The sequence below is a fragment of the Metopolophium dirhodum genome, chromosome 8, assembly GCF_019925205.1.
Source record: "Metopolophium dirhodum isolate CAU chromosome 8, ASM1992520v1, whole genome shotgun sequence".
NCBI lineage: Eukaryota > Metazoa > Arthropoda > Insecta > Hemiptera > Aphididae > Metopolophium > Metopolophium dirhodum.
The window spans coordinates 5169944-5187753 of NC_083567.1; the positions used below are offsets into that span (position 1 = coordinate 5169944).

Consider the following 17810-nt stretch of genomic DNA (forward strand, 5'->3'; position numbering starts at 1 on the left):
TCCATATCAACTTTAAACTTGAAATTCTTACAAACTTAAAAACTCTTAAAGTTAACTTATATCTTACAACTTAGCGGGCTTTTAACGTTGACTTGACCAAACCAACTCAAGTCGAATTTGTTCATTAACTTGCTCACCTTTGATTATATAAGTAACCTTGTATAACTATGTATTATAGATGAATAGTTTAAATATATCGCGGTGTGTCGGTCACAATAGTGACTATCACAACTCACGATTATTTTTTCATATAATATATATAGGTACATATTTAGTACTGGCCAAGTACACACACCTAGTATAATATACTTATATATACCTATATTGTATATAATAATGTATAGATAGTATATACTCGCGATGATATTATGTAGACTATTTACGTTTGTCGTACCTATATATATATATTATATATGTTAGGTACCCATCTCGCGGCGGATCGTCGTGCCGAGGCAGTATATAAAATATATATAATATGTAGACCTCGGGAGTTAATTAGGGCAAAGCCCCCGTGCGCGAGCGTAAATATAATAATATATAGAATGCTAAAACGCGCCCGGTGCAGGCGGCACGTCAATCCTTACATGGCGAACAGTGGCGGCCGTACCGCCCGCAACCGGCTGTCGGTCAAACCGCCGCCGCCGCCGCTTTCGTATATTACCGCGGTCGTGTATGTATATATAACCACGGTCGAGTGGTGTGCAGCGCGCATAGTGCAAAGAGTATGCAAATGTCGTCGTAGTCGTCGTCGTCGGTCGTATTATTATTTAAAGAAACACAAAAGTAATGATGGAGAAAAAAAACGCACGCGATTCAGTCGGCAGCGGCGGCGGCGGCGTGATTGTGAAATACACGCCGTGTCGTCGTCGTCGGGGAGACCTCCCGATTGACCGGGCCCGGTTGATCCGACGACAACAGAATGGCAGAGGACGCGCGACGACGGCGATAACGGTCGTTGACAATCCCGCCGCCGCGGTCGTCTAATTGAACTCTGCCGCTGCCGCCGCCTCTCAAACGTTCGTTTTTTCATACATTATTTTATTATATATATATATATATATATTGACATTATAATATAATATTATTAGGTATTGTTTTCTAGTCGTCGATCGTACGTGTAAAAAATAGTTTATTTACGAAACATACATAACTTTTGTCAAAAAAAATATAATATAATATAATGTTTTTGTGCTGAGCTTTCGTGTTGCCTTTGTCGTCGAATTTATATTATGTAATATGTGCATAAGTATATATTATACAATCCTCGTAGTATACGAAATATTACGTTTTTCGATTGTCACAACAAATCCGTTGCCAAGGGATACACGTAAAATGGTGCGTCGTACGGTCAAATCGTGTAACGTTATGGGGAAAAATAAAAACGCATTGGCAGTATCCATTTTTAATACTTATATAGATATTATTTTAACAACGTGTACAAGTGCTGTGTATCATCATCGTCATTCGTCAGTCGCGGGTCGGTCGACTGTTGGAAATTCGATTGTTTTTTATTTTCATTTTTACATCATCCGATTTCCGAATCGCCGTCGGTGTGCGGGTCGACCTGGTCATGTATATATACCCGCCTTCCGCCAAACACTACCGGTCCCCCCCGTCGCGCCATTTTCACCGGGCCGGGATTGAAAAAAAAAACCGTACAATATATTATATAATACCATACACCTGAATGGGAAAAGTATAAAAAACGCACACGGAAATAATGGGAATTAAAAAAAAAGTAGCCCATGTATGTGTAGACTGTAGAGGACATTATTATTATTATTATTATTATTATTATTATATAACCGTGGCGGCGGGGTATATCAACCCTCCGTCATCCCCTTACCCCCCCGGACGACTACCGACCCGAAGAGGGGCCGTCCGATAAGAATCGCGCGCGCGACGCCCCGCACGCCGCGGCGAATAAGGGATGAAACGAGGGGGACGGTAAAAATGTATTTCGCCCCACCCGCCGCCGCCGCCGCTGTCGTCGACGACCATTGTGCGTGCGTGCGAAAAAGGGGGACGCAAAGCGCGCGGCGTCCGATAGTATCGACTGCGCAATTGCCGGCCGCGACGACATCGGCGGCGGTAGCGGCGTTGGCGTCGGTCTCCGCTGCGGCGGGGCGAGCGCGCGCGCGCGCTGGTACGATTCCGCTCACCCGGTCCCTCACCGCGCGCCCCGTCGACGAGTCATCTGCGCCGCGCCGAGCGGGCGAGCCAACGACGCGCGCTCGTTGATAAACGATCTCTCTCTCCTCCGCTCTCCTGCAGTATACACTCGACTCTCCTTCACCCACCACCCACCACCCCACAACGTCCGTTTATTTATATATTATATATACGCCACCCGCACCCCGTCACACCGTATATATATATACACCGATGACAAAGCTCCCTTGTTTCGTTATCTTCTCTAAACGTTACGAATCCCTCGTGATTTATTATCGCAGAAGCTGTCCCTCGCCGCCCCCGCGATCTCGCTCGAACCACCCCACCCACCTCACCGCAGCTCCCGTCAGTTTTTCCTACCACCACCGCCGCCGTCGGAAAAACTACTCGCTCAGAGGAAAAACCTTCCCGAGCGCTGCCGCCAGCCAGCAGCCAGACCCTTCAGTTTAAAAACCATTATTTTTCTTCGGACCACTTAATTCCGCACGATTTCTTCCCACTCCCACCGCTCCACCGACGTCTTTAGTTCTGACCGGCCCTCCCAGCTCTACGTTTTATATATATCACGTCGTGGCTATAAGTCCGAAATCCACAATTATTTTCCCCTCGGAAAATATTGATTCTTTTTAAAAATACCAAAATAATATTTATTATATATTAAATATTATGTTTTGTCCAACGGCGCCATCGCCGCAGAGTGTGTGAATACATAATATATAATAAATAGTTTACCGTATAATATCGATAGACGCGTCTTCCGATCACCGCGATATCTTGGGCAGAAAATTCAAGGTTCTCATACCTGTATCATAATATACACCGTATGCACCGTATAATATGTTTGAATTCAATCAAAAGATACTATATTGATAGGAAAAATAGTTAACTCGATGCTTAGGGGCTTAACTTAAATACACTCGTCACAGGTCGATTCGCATACTTAATCGGATCCTTTGAGGGTATCTATAATGGTAATAACAATACTATATTGTCGAGTGCGTCTTTCTCCCTGCAAAGTCGTCGCCGTCGGTCATAAATCGTATATTTGCACACCACCAGCAATGCTCATTGCCGTTGTCGTAACAGTGATCATGTCGCGTTTTCGTGAAACAAAAAAAAAAATAGCATCGACCGAGTTAGAGTAAAAAGCGAGAAAGCGGATTCCTGGCCAATTTGTTGATAATATATTATAATAATATTATATAGCTGGTGTGTACGAGTTACAATGTATAATATGTATATAGTCGCGGGCCTTGTGCACATATATGACTATACATTATATTCAGCTTCTCCGTCCTACACGTGTGATCAAAAGACGGAGAGAGAGTGAGTGAGAGAGAATAGCAGCTATACATAGATATTATATCGTGTGTGTACATATATGTGTATTTGCTGCTTTGGTATGCTAATTTAACGACCCGGCCCCGTACCGGTCTCTCCCTTCCCGGCGCCGCCCCCTTCGGATCTCACATTCCCCCTCGCGCGTACCCTCTATACATGTAGGTACTGCAGAACTCGGCGTGTTCGTATATTTCCACGTGTGTTGTGATTGTGTGTGTGTGTTGTAAAAACGCGTATTAAAAACACAACACGACACTATATTATATTATACACGATATTATAGGTACCTATAACCTATACAACTGCAGCCGCCGCTCGCGATATTTCGTTACGCGGCCGCCATTGACCAAAAGAGAATATTTATTGTTCAACAATAGAACATAATATATAATATAATATATTATAATATTATTGTTATCATCGTTCGATAAGCCGTTTGTCTTTTTTCCTCCTACTTTATATTATTATATATTTTTGTCGTCGTCGTTTTCGTATATAGAACCGTCGTCGTCGCGGCCGGCCGGTCGGGTTCGCACGAACCGAGCACGAACGATTTCCTCGGCGTTATTATTATTATTGTGCGTAACACGAGAAAATATGCGCAAACACGACATTTTCGTGTTTCGACAATAGCACTGCAGCAATTTGCCAGTGTGTATATTTTATTATAATGTGCAGTGCGGCGTGTGTATAAAATTGTATACGATGATAAATTCCGTTTTAATCGCGACCATAATATAACAACCACCAAGTATATTCCGTTTGAATACAGGTACGGTGAACGTGTATGGCAGCGGAAACGTGTTTTATACGATATTAATATTATGTCTGTCCATTTTATATAAACGTAACTCAGCAAAAAAAATTTTTAAAAAAAAAATCGGCGGTGATATTGTCTCATGAATATTCATCACATGGTGCGATTATCGTATTATGCATTATAGGTGGATACATCGACATAATTATAATGTAAGTATATTATGTTTTGCATCGCCGGCCGGTTCTAGATAAAAAAAAAATCGTACGAGCACAAAAATATCGATTCGCATTATAGTTGGTATAGTGTTGGTATACCTAACCTGTCTCGTATAAATATAATATTGTATTCGGGCTATTCGGCTGTAATTCAATTAACGGTTTAGAATATTCATTTTCCAGTCGAACCGAAAAAATAAAAATTATAAATTAGACGCGAGTGCATATTTGTGCAGTATGACCGAAGCGGCGTGGCAGACGTATAAAATAACAATATTATGTATAATATTAATAATATACCATAACCGCTTATATAGGTGAAAACCATGTTTACGCGCTGAGCCCGGTGCGGTAATTTATAATCACCGTGTAATATAATCGACGTGTGTTAATCTCTCGAAACGTTTAAAAAATTCTTTACGCATATTTTGCATCGATTCCCGAGGGGATCTGATGATATTATTAGTAATAATAATAATAATAATAATAATAATAATGTCTTATAGAAATTTTAGTTTAGTCGCACTGCGTCAATTTAGACAATATTATAATATTATAGTACAGCACAGGGTCAGGTCTGAATATACAAGCTGGTACAAGGTACCTACTTAAATAATTATGGTAATATCTCGGCGTTATATATGTCTATAAAGTACACACCAAGAATTCTCCACCCCCATGTTTTCATGAATATCATGGTTAGGCTATTAGTAATTACTTTACTTATACCTAGGAAGGTGTTTGTATTAATAACTTCATCATAGAGTTATCTTGCGTTGATGATGAATGTCGAATTTCAACTGCCATGATGCGTGTCATTTTCATAATTTATTATAATAATTTGGACGAAGCTGAAAAAGTGATCACAAATGTCACATCAACATTTTTTGTCAAATGAGAATCACTTTTTTTCCTGTAAATTCTTAAGCAAATTACATTTTTGAAAATGTCGATGTATCTAAATCAAAAATCGAATGAGTAGCTTAAATATATAACACAGAGTTGTTGTGCTTTGTGCTTGATATTTTCATAATCATCGACTCTTCTCGCGCACAAAAAATTTTATTATTATTATTCGGTATATCGATGAGATGTATTATTGCGCGCGTACCTACCTGCAGCTACATATAGGTACTTCGGGTTCATGTATATTATTATTATTATTACTTTTTTTATTCCTTTCTCGAATAATATATTATAAAAAATATATACATATATATTTATAGACTCCGCTAGAATATAATAATAATATTATAGGTATAATATACGCGCGTACACATACCTCTATATGTGTGCGTGCGGTGGGTGGTGCTGCGCAAAGTCCCCTCGGTCACGATCTTACAGTAAATATTAACGGAGAGAATATATACCTCTAATTATAACCTTTAGCCTATTAATTATTCTTACTTTTAATCGTAACACCCAGCTTTATCGAAATCGATTAATAACCCATACGCATGTATAGTTGTTTTTGCCCTCCTCCTGCACTGCAGCTCGTCCTCGCCGTCGTCGTCATCGTCTTCGTCGTCCTACTCCTCCGCCTCGGCCGAATCTCTTACACTGCACGGACGATAATAATAATAATATTTCCCCATATATAATAATATTATTATTATTACAATGTATAAGCGCTAGCATATATTAATTACATCACGTTAACACCCCGTGAGTATATATATATTGTGTACGGATACGAATTTTACGGTTCACACGAAAACTAGTTCCGTACGTTTCGATTATATTATATATATATATATATATATACATGTGCACCAAACGGCGCCGCCGCCGGTGTGTTTTCACACAGTATATTATATATCGTCGACCTTGAAGATAACATAATATAGTATTGACTTATTGTTGTGTAGGTATATTAAATATACGCAGAGAAACGATATCGAGAGTCTCGAGGGCTATAATATTATAATGTGTGAGCGTGCGTATTCACCATCGTAATATCATATCGGTACGGCTGTATAAGTTATACGCTTCGAGAAAGAAGGGTTATTATTATTTTTATTCCGCGGATGGACCGCGGCCGAGATGAACGAGAATAATTAACACTCCGACGGGGGTGGGTGGACACATAGTCGTATTATACCACGCGCATATAGGTACCCACCACCCCGCAATTATTACACAATACGCACGTTTTTTTTTCCACCCATTAGACGACGCCCGTCATACGAACGGATTATCCGTCGTCTTCTTCGTCTATCGTGCACCTATATACAAAAATAATAATAATAATAATATGCCGTCTCTCGTGAGTCGCGACGTGTTATTATATATTATTGTACTCGGTGCGGTCGGAGTTAGGAAAATTTTCCCTAATGAATTGTTTGATGTGTGTTTGCACCCCCCGTCACGATCGTCTAATAGCGTAATTGATTGTGCATGACGAAGCGATCTAGGCCGTTTTTCTTACATTACGTGGTTATTATTATCGTTGCGCCGTTGTTGTTATAATATTATTATATTATCGTCATCATTATTCGATGTAGCCGTCGCGCGCACGACCGCCAGCACATATTATAAGTATTATAATATTATATACCTATATGCCATACACACGCACACACACACATATATATATATAAATATAACAGGAACGAGAGAGAGAGAGGTACCTTGCCCATTAACTATTAAGTTTTTTGTACTTAATTTTTTTTCCACCAATTATATTGTTATCGGTCCCGATATCTCGCGACGCATAGGTACCTCTATATTATATTATACTCGCGCACGACCGTTTAGCGCATATTGTAATGTATTTAATACGCGTATAATATATTATTATTATAGGTAATATTATATTATGTACAGTATAACACGTCGTATTGTGTATACCTATATAGGTCCGACGGAATACGCGACGTGCGCTTTTATATTATTATAATATTATAACATATTATAGTTTATGCGTATACGCGCGAGTGGGTTACACGTGCAGTGCGTGTGTGCAGCGATTACAATGTCGTTATAGATCGCCCTCGGTTACCGCGGTAACACGGGTATCGCGTTTATTCGGTCGTCACGTGGTCGCCGCCTCCGCCGCATCGGCGATTTGATATATTATTATTATGCGCGGCGCGCGTAGCTGTATTACATAATAGGGTAGATCAGAGTTCATTTTTATGCCGACGAGAGGGTGGTGGTTCTGGTGGATAGGACCGATTAGCAATTTCTCACGCTCAATCGGGTCCTCAGGGTCCGTCGGGGCGACCATTGCTCGTGCTGGTTTATACCTACGTATTACACATACACTCGACCGCCAGATTCCGGGGAATTTTCACTCATCCGCGGTGCTCTGATAATAATTTAAATTTGATGAAACCTATATAGGACATAGGTCCGTGGACGTACAGAAATTGTCACGCTTTTCGGTTCCACTGTGATATAAGTACTATATTGTAAAGTATATAGTACCTAGCAGGCGCACCTAACCTAACCTTTCTCCGTCGACTCGCCGTCGTCGACGATTAACCAGACGCGTAAAAAACCATAACACCGTAGTCGCGATTAATGACAAAATCTCACGGTAATTAGTGCAGCGCGCGCCTTTCGAGTAATAATAATTACACCTTAAATTATAATATTATACATTATTATAGTAAACGAAGAGAAACGTAATGATTTCCGAAGAATATTCCGCTATTCGTCGCACGAGATACGAGCCTGTTCCCTATATATAACGATTGCTATATTAATCTATATTTTGCGTCACACTCTGCAGAAGTCTGATCATAATATTATGTAATTTATGATCGAAGTCGTATTGAACACGTATAACATTGTAAATATACCGGCGCTGTACCGCGGTTACCGGTGGCGGTAAATATGTGTAATATATATATATATTATATTTTGTGCACGTATCTAATCCCCAAAATTGAATATCACATATGTTGTTATTACATTATTAATATTATTGTTATTATTATTCCACTGCCGCCGCCGCCGCCGCTACGTCTCTGCAGCCATACGCACACACCGTCGTGTGTCCATTTATCAAAATACCAGCGCACTTATCAAATGATTGGATCGGCGAACACAATATTATTATCGTGTCGGATTATACACGCGCGCCGAGGACCTTATACGATATTATACGATATTGACGTGCCGTTTACGGATATCTGGCGCGCGTGGTACATAATAGGAAAGGAGGAAAATAAAAGAAAAATAAAACGAAAAAAAAAAAATAAATGTATAAAATGACGAGTCACAAATTGGACGGTATATAAACGCGACGTGTATAATATTATTATTTGATATTATTTTTCTCGGTCCCGGTCGGTGGGGTTGTATATATATATATATTTATATAATACATAAGTATATGTATATATGATGCGTATACACGCAGCGCGCACACGCCTACGTCTCTCGGGGACCTCTAATGGACTCGTTGGCCCAAGTCTCGTACCCGAAGATAGACAATAATATTATGTATACGTATTTATTATTTATAGAGTCACTGCTGCAGCCCAAACACACGTTATACACACATTATAATATATATATATAGATACATACCTACGGACGACCGTTTTCGGTGTCCAAGACCGATCCGATTATATTGGTGCGCACTGTGCGCGTTCGCTTGACGTCCGGTCTACGTACGTATATTATTATTATAATATTGACAACCGGACAAGTCGTTTCGTCCGCGCGATCGGTTATGTATAATATGCCTACGCTGTCCGCGGTGATGTATATAATATACTCGAACCACGGTATAAGTAGCCGCCGCCGCCGCCGCCGCGTCAGACGTGGGTATAATATGATATGTGCGTATTATATATTATTATATACGGAGGAGGTGCCTTTAATATTATCATGTTGTCGAGCGTACACTGCGGCGGCGCCCGTGGAATTCCTGCGCCGGAGAAATCAATCTCGCGACAGCGGAAGCAGACCCGAAAACGGATCATGAAATCGTTACACAACACCGCGACAGAGTACGACCGTTTGATTGTTTGAAATATCCGTAGCCAGTATCATTATAATATCATCATTATGTTCGCCTCGTGAAAATTATATGCGCGCGCCTAAACATAAAGCGATGTATATTATTATTATTATTATTATACGAGTGGCGAACGCGATTTTCGTCAAACAATAGGCTTGTTTAGAATTTTTTTTTGCGCGCGTTCCGAACGACTACTAATGTCTTATAATAATATCTGTATATATATATAATGTTCGCTGGCAGAGAGACCTACTGCAGTTTAGAACAATGGACAAAATTTTATTATATATTATTTGAAGGAGAAAAAACTGCGTCACTATACCGCGGTCTATTACATATTATATTATGCGAGATATATTTAGATACTTTGTTCGCCGGGCAATAAAAATATTTTGTACACTGGACTGTATAATGTATAATATACAGGGCGGTCTAAACATTCGATTGACGGCCACGACGATGATATGGTATTTTCCAAAACTCCAGAACCGGCTACCTGTACATATGAGACATACGTGATCGGAGACTCGTGCAGCAGATGTAGATCGAAAATAAAAGGCCTTTTCGAGTACTTCTGAAAAGGAGGAAAACAAAATATCATCTTAGTAGACTATAAACCGTCATAGTTTCACGATTCGTGCGCGTCACAAAAGAACCATCCTGTGTGTGTCCTTTCCATATATTTTTGCATTATATACCTACTTTTATATTGTATCCGCCTACCTGACCATGGTCGCATCGCCACCGTTTGCCGATATTCCGCACAGAATTTATTATATTTCATATTAACAACGCTATTGTATAGAGTTTGAATCGTAGAACTCGCTATTCAATCCTTTCGACGTTTCCCGACGTTCGTTCAGTTTAGGGTCGTCGGGGGTTGGAAAATTAAAAGCCATAATACACAGTATATTATACTATATATCTTATAAAACGTACCTTTATGTACCTAATATAAAAGGTGGCGTCGTTCCGTGATGCGTGCACGCCAAATCGACGCGTTTAATGGACGCTTTTATGTATAGGTACCTATATTTTAATACTCTAATATGTCTCCACTATATAAAAATATTTCAATAGCTTAAAACCTTTTACGGCCAACGAGAAATAAAATATATATTTATGTATATATCTGTATGTATAAACTGTGTAGTCGAGTGCGTATATTATAAAAGAATTTATTTTTGAATGACATTTGTTGTGAAATTTGACACCTATCGTGTATTTAACACGTGATTTTTTTTTCTCATACCACTTAGCGATTTTTCGTTTTAACCGTGTACAATGTACATGTATATATACGTCAAAATATATTATATACAGGTATAGTGGTATCGATTTACCGTGTGTATGCCAGTACTCCGAGGCACCAGTATTTTTAATACTTTAAGCATTTTACCTTATTCGACGGAATTATATATTTGAATTTTTTGTCTCGTCATAATCTAATATAATATATTAATATGTTATGTTGTCAAATATCTAAAATATATATATTGTACATAGTTGTCATTTTTTTTTTATTTTTGGTCGTACAACCATTACCCGCGCGATGAGGTCAAAACACCTGGAAACGCATATAACGACTAATTAAATAAAACGGTAATTACAGGAAAAGGGCGGGGATTATTGTTCGTGTTTGTCTCGGGAAAACGGGTCTAAATGTTGCCTGCACCGTTCACGAATTCATTGTACAACACATTTTTTTTTTCGGTTGCAGACGTTAAAATGCATCCGGCAAACGGCGGAGCGGTAAAATAATAACATAAAAAAAGAAAAAATGGAAATGATTAAACATTAAATTTTTTTCGTTTACAAAAATATTTCGAAACGTCCGCACTAAATTAACTAGGCATTCCTATCTGTATACATATGATAATATTACATAGTATGTAAGTACCTACTGCACGCCGCGCAGCAGTATATTATATAATATCGTGTGTAAGGTACCCTCTCAGACCTCTGCCGCTGCAGTAGCCGTTATACATTTCGAACGGACGACAGCTTACAACGCGCACAGAATATTGTATTATGCTAATGCGGCGGAATGTTTTTTTAATTCGAATACAAACATACCGCGCGAGGCCTAATTGATACAATAGTCCGGACGAGAAGAAATCTTTTCGACTTACAACCTTTGTTAATTATCATAACTACCGGGCGGCGGCGGCGGCGGCGCGTGTATTATAATATAATATTATATATATATACAAATAGGCAACTCGTGTTAAACGACAATACGCATGCATGTAAGCACGTTGACTAACTGCTGAAGTTACCTATATGGTACTTGCATGTAGATATAGGTACCTATACTATATACTATTGTGCACGTGAAGTATTTATGAAGAGGGCACGCGTATTACGCGCGCCATAACGTGTATAATGCGTACACGACAAACAATAATAATATTATTATATTGCCGTTTCATTATTTTGTGGTGCGCAGTACAACACACGTCGCCTATAATAATAGTCGTACAGATCGCACGCTCGTTTAATAATGTGTAGGTGGTATTCGCAAAACGTTTTTGGCGCGGCAAAATCTTCGTCGTCGTCGTCGATAATCGATATTGCGAAATATATATTATTTATTTCTTTGCCGACGACATTATTATTTTTATATTCAATATCGTTGGCGCACGCGTGGTCGTATAACGCCGCTAGGTTTTGTTCGTCATTTCGAAATCCCAAAGCGATCGGTATGCTTCGTAGGTATACATCCAGTGAGGTCCCGAACATATTTTGCCGGGGCAATCGCACCAAATGATTTTTGAAGGGCTTAATTAATTATTGAATAAGTAAAATGTTACAGATTTGAAATTGATTAATTTTAATATTGTATTCGTATTGGTTATTGGAATAGTTATAGGTTGTATACACGCTTATACCTACATCTATATGTTAATTACAGATGTTTGAAAATAAGTATGAATATTTATTTCATAATTGAAAAAAAAATTATACATAGGCGGGTTTTAATTTTATGTATGGGTAGCTTCAATGTTTGCCCTTATTCAGGACGAAATGTTAGTGATGCCACTATACATATACATCGAAATATAACCCGTTACCCGTGTGTTCGCGCCCGAACCTCCGTAACGATTTTACCTCGTCGCGCATTTTTTTTTTTGTATTTATTTTGCTCCGTCCGACGTTCATTATTTAGCACATTAGCATATTATAATAATATAGTAAATAATATAATATATAAAAGAGAACTAATCCGATTGTTTTTTTTTTCTTTCTTACAGTCCTTGCAGTCGGCTGCCCGTAGAGCCGGGACGAGCTGTGCGAATTGCAAAACGTCCACCACGACGCTGTGGAGGAGAAACCAAAACGGCGAACCCGTTTGCAACGCTTGCGGTCTCTACTACAAACTGCACAACGTAAGTACAGAAAATGTATTTTATTTTCCTGCACCTCGGCGCATACAATGCGCACTCGACGTGCCGTGTACGTACCTATTTATAAAGTATATAACAAACTGCGTCGTACACTATATATATTATTATTACATATTATATATGACCTGCAGCTGCAAGGAACGCAGCTTTCTCGAGGTATACGTGTGTACTAACGTATTGCCATTACGGGTGTATAACGATGGCCAGCGCACGCGTACCTATATTTTTATGTTTCATTGTTTTTTAAACTTAAATAAATATGTTTTTTCTTTATTTCATTAGACAAGATGTAGACGAAAATTGTTCAGTCTAAATAAACATAATAACCGCGTTGGCCGTATTCGAAAACTAAGATAATTCAATATTTTATTCAATGTGCGTGCACAGTATAATATATAGACATATAGTATATAAATATGTCAGTACATTATTATTATATATTTTATATTTGCTACATTATACTCTCGAGCATTCTGCGGCCAGCTATTTAGTAGCACTGCACAAAAACTACCCTTTCACCGTCGTCATTGTCGTCGTCGTCGTCGTCGCGTCCGTTCGTCCGGCGCCAACCCCGTCGTTTGTATATAAGCGTACATTATGATGATGATGATGATGATGATGATAATATATAGTGCAGCAAACCGCGCCGAGAGGGTTTTTGGCGCTATACACACCGACGACTTCCGAAACGCATTTAGCCGCGTATAATGTATATACACACCCCCGGGGCCGGTCTCACTCCCTTTTTTACTTTGACAACCGACGTTGCAGGCGGCAGCGCGACACCCGTTTCGGCGTACGGTATTTACAATAATAATATAATGTGTAACCACGTACCCCGTAAGAGGTATAAATATAACTACGCGTGTACCGCCGATTTGTAAACTAGACCGTTTAATGACCCGTTCGGTTTCGCGTTTTTTTTCACCCTTTATATTATAAACTCTTCTCGAATCGACCGCGTGCGCATGCGAGACTCGACTGTTACACAATATTATATAAATATATATTTAAACGCACATGCGTCATCGTCGCTCGGTGTAAAAATATGTATACCGAGACTCGACGATTGTAATCAAACGACGATGAAGCTGACTACGTTGATAATACTACAATAATAATATATTATGACGTTTAGTGAGCGGGGGAGGAGAGCTATACTGTATATATTTAAACACGCGCAATTAGTCGACGCGGTGCATTAAACGCGCGGGGATGCTGCTGTGACCCTCCGGGCGCCACGCTCGAGGGCCGACGACGGCGACGGACTAATTGGAGAAAATATGCACAGAAGTCTCCGAAATCATCATCGTTTGTTAAAGCGTATTTTTTTCGTTCTCGCCGCAGTACGTTGTGTGTCCATCTATTTTTCCGGGCTTCGATCGCTATCGCCGGCCGAGCCGCGTAACAAACGGTGTCGTTTCGTATATACGATATGATAATATATATATATAGTTTTCAAACAGCTCGCCGTGTGGTCCCGTTTACACGACCGCATATAAGTACGTACACACACACACACACACACACACACACGACAATATAATAATAATTGCCTGTATCGCGCGCTTGTGCGTGTGTATAATAGACGCCAGTGCAAAGACAATGACGGATCGGAGGAGAGAAAAAAAAACGAAGAGGGGAAGAGCATAATATATTATGATAAAAGAAAAAGAGAAATATTTACAAACACCGCCGTCGTCGTCTTTGTCGTCACGAGTGCGTGCGAATATATATCTTGACATCCTCCGACCCGCAGCCACGTACACCGTGTATTATATTGTTATATATAGGTATACCGTGTACATGACCATAGTACCATAACCGCGGCCGTGTTTCCTGCCAAAATCTGCCGAGTATATATACCGGCCGGTCGGTACATTAATATTATTATTATTATTATTCTCTTCCGGCGTCGTATACGATGACGATATCCCACGGCGGCGATACCACGGTATATAGAATGTCGTGATCGGACGTCCGCCGCCGGAGAGGGACGTCTGACGAAATAAATACGCGACGTGCATGTATTTAGACTACGAGTGCACACTCGGAAAACGGATGAAACGGAAATATAATATATATATGTATACGATGATGCAGGCTGGTTGCACAGCAGTATATAGAAACCGTGACCGATTATATTTCTATTATTATTATAATATGAATATAAATACTAAATAGCGTTTGATAGAGTGTGTGTGCGTGTGTGTGTAGGTGTGTGTGTGTGTGTGTGTGTGTGTGTGTGTGTGTGTGTGTGTGTGTGTGTGTGTGTGTGTGTGTGTGTGTGTGTGTGTGTGTGTGAGTGAGTGAGTGCGCGCCCTGATGCGGTTTTGACGTGGCACCAGATACACTGCACCGGGACCGCCCGTCGACATGTTTTTATTATATTATATACGGTGCTCGATTATCTTGTTACGACGGCCGAAACGCCGTTGTTTGTCATCGTCCGATAAAAATATGTCGTCCCTCGACGACGACGTTGATTATTAAATTATTATTCCGATAAAACATTATTCACGGTCAGTTTGTGATTTTTTTCGTCGTCGTTGTCGTGTGCACGTATGTAACACGCCGTGCGAGGGGTGGTCTCGAATATATTAATTTAATATCATCGTCGACCGACGTTTTAATGTTAAAACAATGTTAAACAAACCGTCTCGTCGTCACGGGTCGCCGCAGCTACGATATTCGGAGTCGAATTCCTCGGATTTATAATAATAATATAGTATATAATATTACACACGGCCGGCAGCCTACCCGTACCTACATACGTAACCATAATAATATACGATATCATCGATACTCATTATTCCACGTCACGGCTCGTTGTTGGGTACATTTTCTGAGGATGACTCGTCTCTCGCGCCGCCGACTTAGCGCCGCCTCGGTCTCGCGCGTGATATTCATAATATATAAAAATCTCTGCGTCGGTTATGGAAAATCAACAATCGCCACAGTCTTCGTAAAGCCAATCGGCCAATGATTTAGGTAATCGTGTTCGAGTAGTAAAACGATTATGTTAGAATGACCGACCTGCACACGCTGCAGAATACGTCGGTGGCCATACGTTAGATATGCGGAAAACTTTGCAGGAAAGGACGCCACGGCCAGCTCTTTTCGATTCGATTTCGTTTCACACGCACGAGATCGTCGTGCGCCTACGTCGTTTTAGTCGCATCGGGTTTTCAAGACGTCCTCGAAATTATTATTATAATATAGTTAATAATAATATATTATATTCTCTATATAACATCTATACACGCGTATCGTGGCTCAGGCCTCGGCGAGAAAATCAATTCCGTCGGTATCGGCGGCGGCGGCGGCCAGCTAGAGATCGTTGTAAATAATATTATATTATATTTTAACAATGACGAACGGTACCGCCGTTGGAGAGGATAGGCACAACAATAATATTATTATTATTATATACAACCCGAGACAATGGGTCGCGATGGCGCTCCGCGGGTGCCGCGACGTCGGTCGACGGTGCGCAAACCGCTAATGACTAATTATTATACAACGTAAACGAAAAGTCAAATTATGTAGTGCACCCAAATCCCCTACCGCGGGTCAACACCTCTAGAGCGTCGGCCGGGTCGCGTATTATAAATAGTTATCTCTCCTCTCTGCGAGGTCCACAATATAATATAATCGTAGGTACCTCGTCGGTCGTCGAAAATCATAATAATAATGATGATGATAATAATTTCATATTATTATCGTTAACCGCTCTCCGCGTGTACGCGGCGGAGTGAAGAGGTGTACGACCGCCGTTTTCGTCGACCCCGACGGCTTTCCATTGTGCCCGCGGGAGAAAGAAAAAAGAAACATAATATTATATGGAACCGTTTCCGTCGACGACAATCGTTTATGCAATCGCGTACCGTCATCGTCACCGCCGCGCCCATATATTATACGCCATAGTGCGCCGAAAGGTAAAGCCGCGGGGGTATAAATCCATTCATATAGGTACCTATCGGTAACGGCGAGGTTATATCGCCGATTTTCGCGGGGGCGTAGATCGTTTCCCGAGACGGTTTTCCGCGAGCGATCTCTCACCGCCGCCGCCGCCGCTGCGTGACGTATACACAACACAGCTATATAGGATTTCGCGGTTTGCGTGAGACACAACCCCTAACCCCAACCACCCTAACCCCATCTCTCCGTAGCGAAATCCGTGTCGTGTGTACGCACACATTGCCGAGATGTTTTACAAACACTTATTCGGTGCGTATAGTAGCTGGTATATATATATATATACACACACACACGTATGTACATGCGTGTCGCAGAATCACGGAAGTCCCTCTCAATACACACACGCGCGTCGCATATATGTTTATCGTGTGTCGAGGGTCGTTTTCCGAGAGGGTGCCTCCGAGAAAATATATACATTTTAACATTATACGACGAGCACACACTCGCGATCTCGGCGGATTATATGGTACAACGTTTTTAAGTGCGTATCAATGGGAATGGGCGTATACCGGCTAGGCCGGCGGCAGCTGATGCAGCGACGATGTGCACTGCTGCCGCAACAATAAAAAACCTATTATCGGCGGCTATACGAAACAGTATACGCGTGCACAAAAGACCGATATAATATGTGTATACACCACCGGGGCCCAACCAGCAGCAGCAGCAGCAACAACAATAATAATTGTAATAATATATTATATAAATAATAATAATAATATGAAGATTGATACTCCATAAAGGTTTTTATTTTTTTTTATATAAACGCTGGTATTGTGTCGTCGACGGTATTTCGTTTGACACGATAATGCGACCGTCCTGCTCTTTATTCCGGCGTTTCTTCCGCAAATCGATTACCATTGTGCCTGGGCCGCGCAAAGCGTTCGGCGGCGCGTACCGATTCCGTTATTATATTGGATCTGGCGAATTAGCCTCACTCTCGGGACTCGGCGCAGACATCG

General features: G+C 40.6%; 1 protein-coding gene across 2 annotated transcripts in view; it reads left to right on the plus strand.

The window, feature by feature from the left end:
• The window catches only part of LOC132950186 (GATA-binding factor C), a 59933-nt gene that overhangs the window by 39233 nt on the left and 2890 nt on the right, over positions 1-17810 (plus strand). For both annotated transcript variants that reach the window (XM_061021461.1, XM_061021462.1), the window contains exon 5: positions 12718-12852. In XM_061021461.1, coding sequence (XP_060877444.1) covers positions 12718-12852 — 135 coding nt within the window. The remainder of the gene's footprint in view (positions 1-12717; positions 12853-17810) is intronic.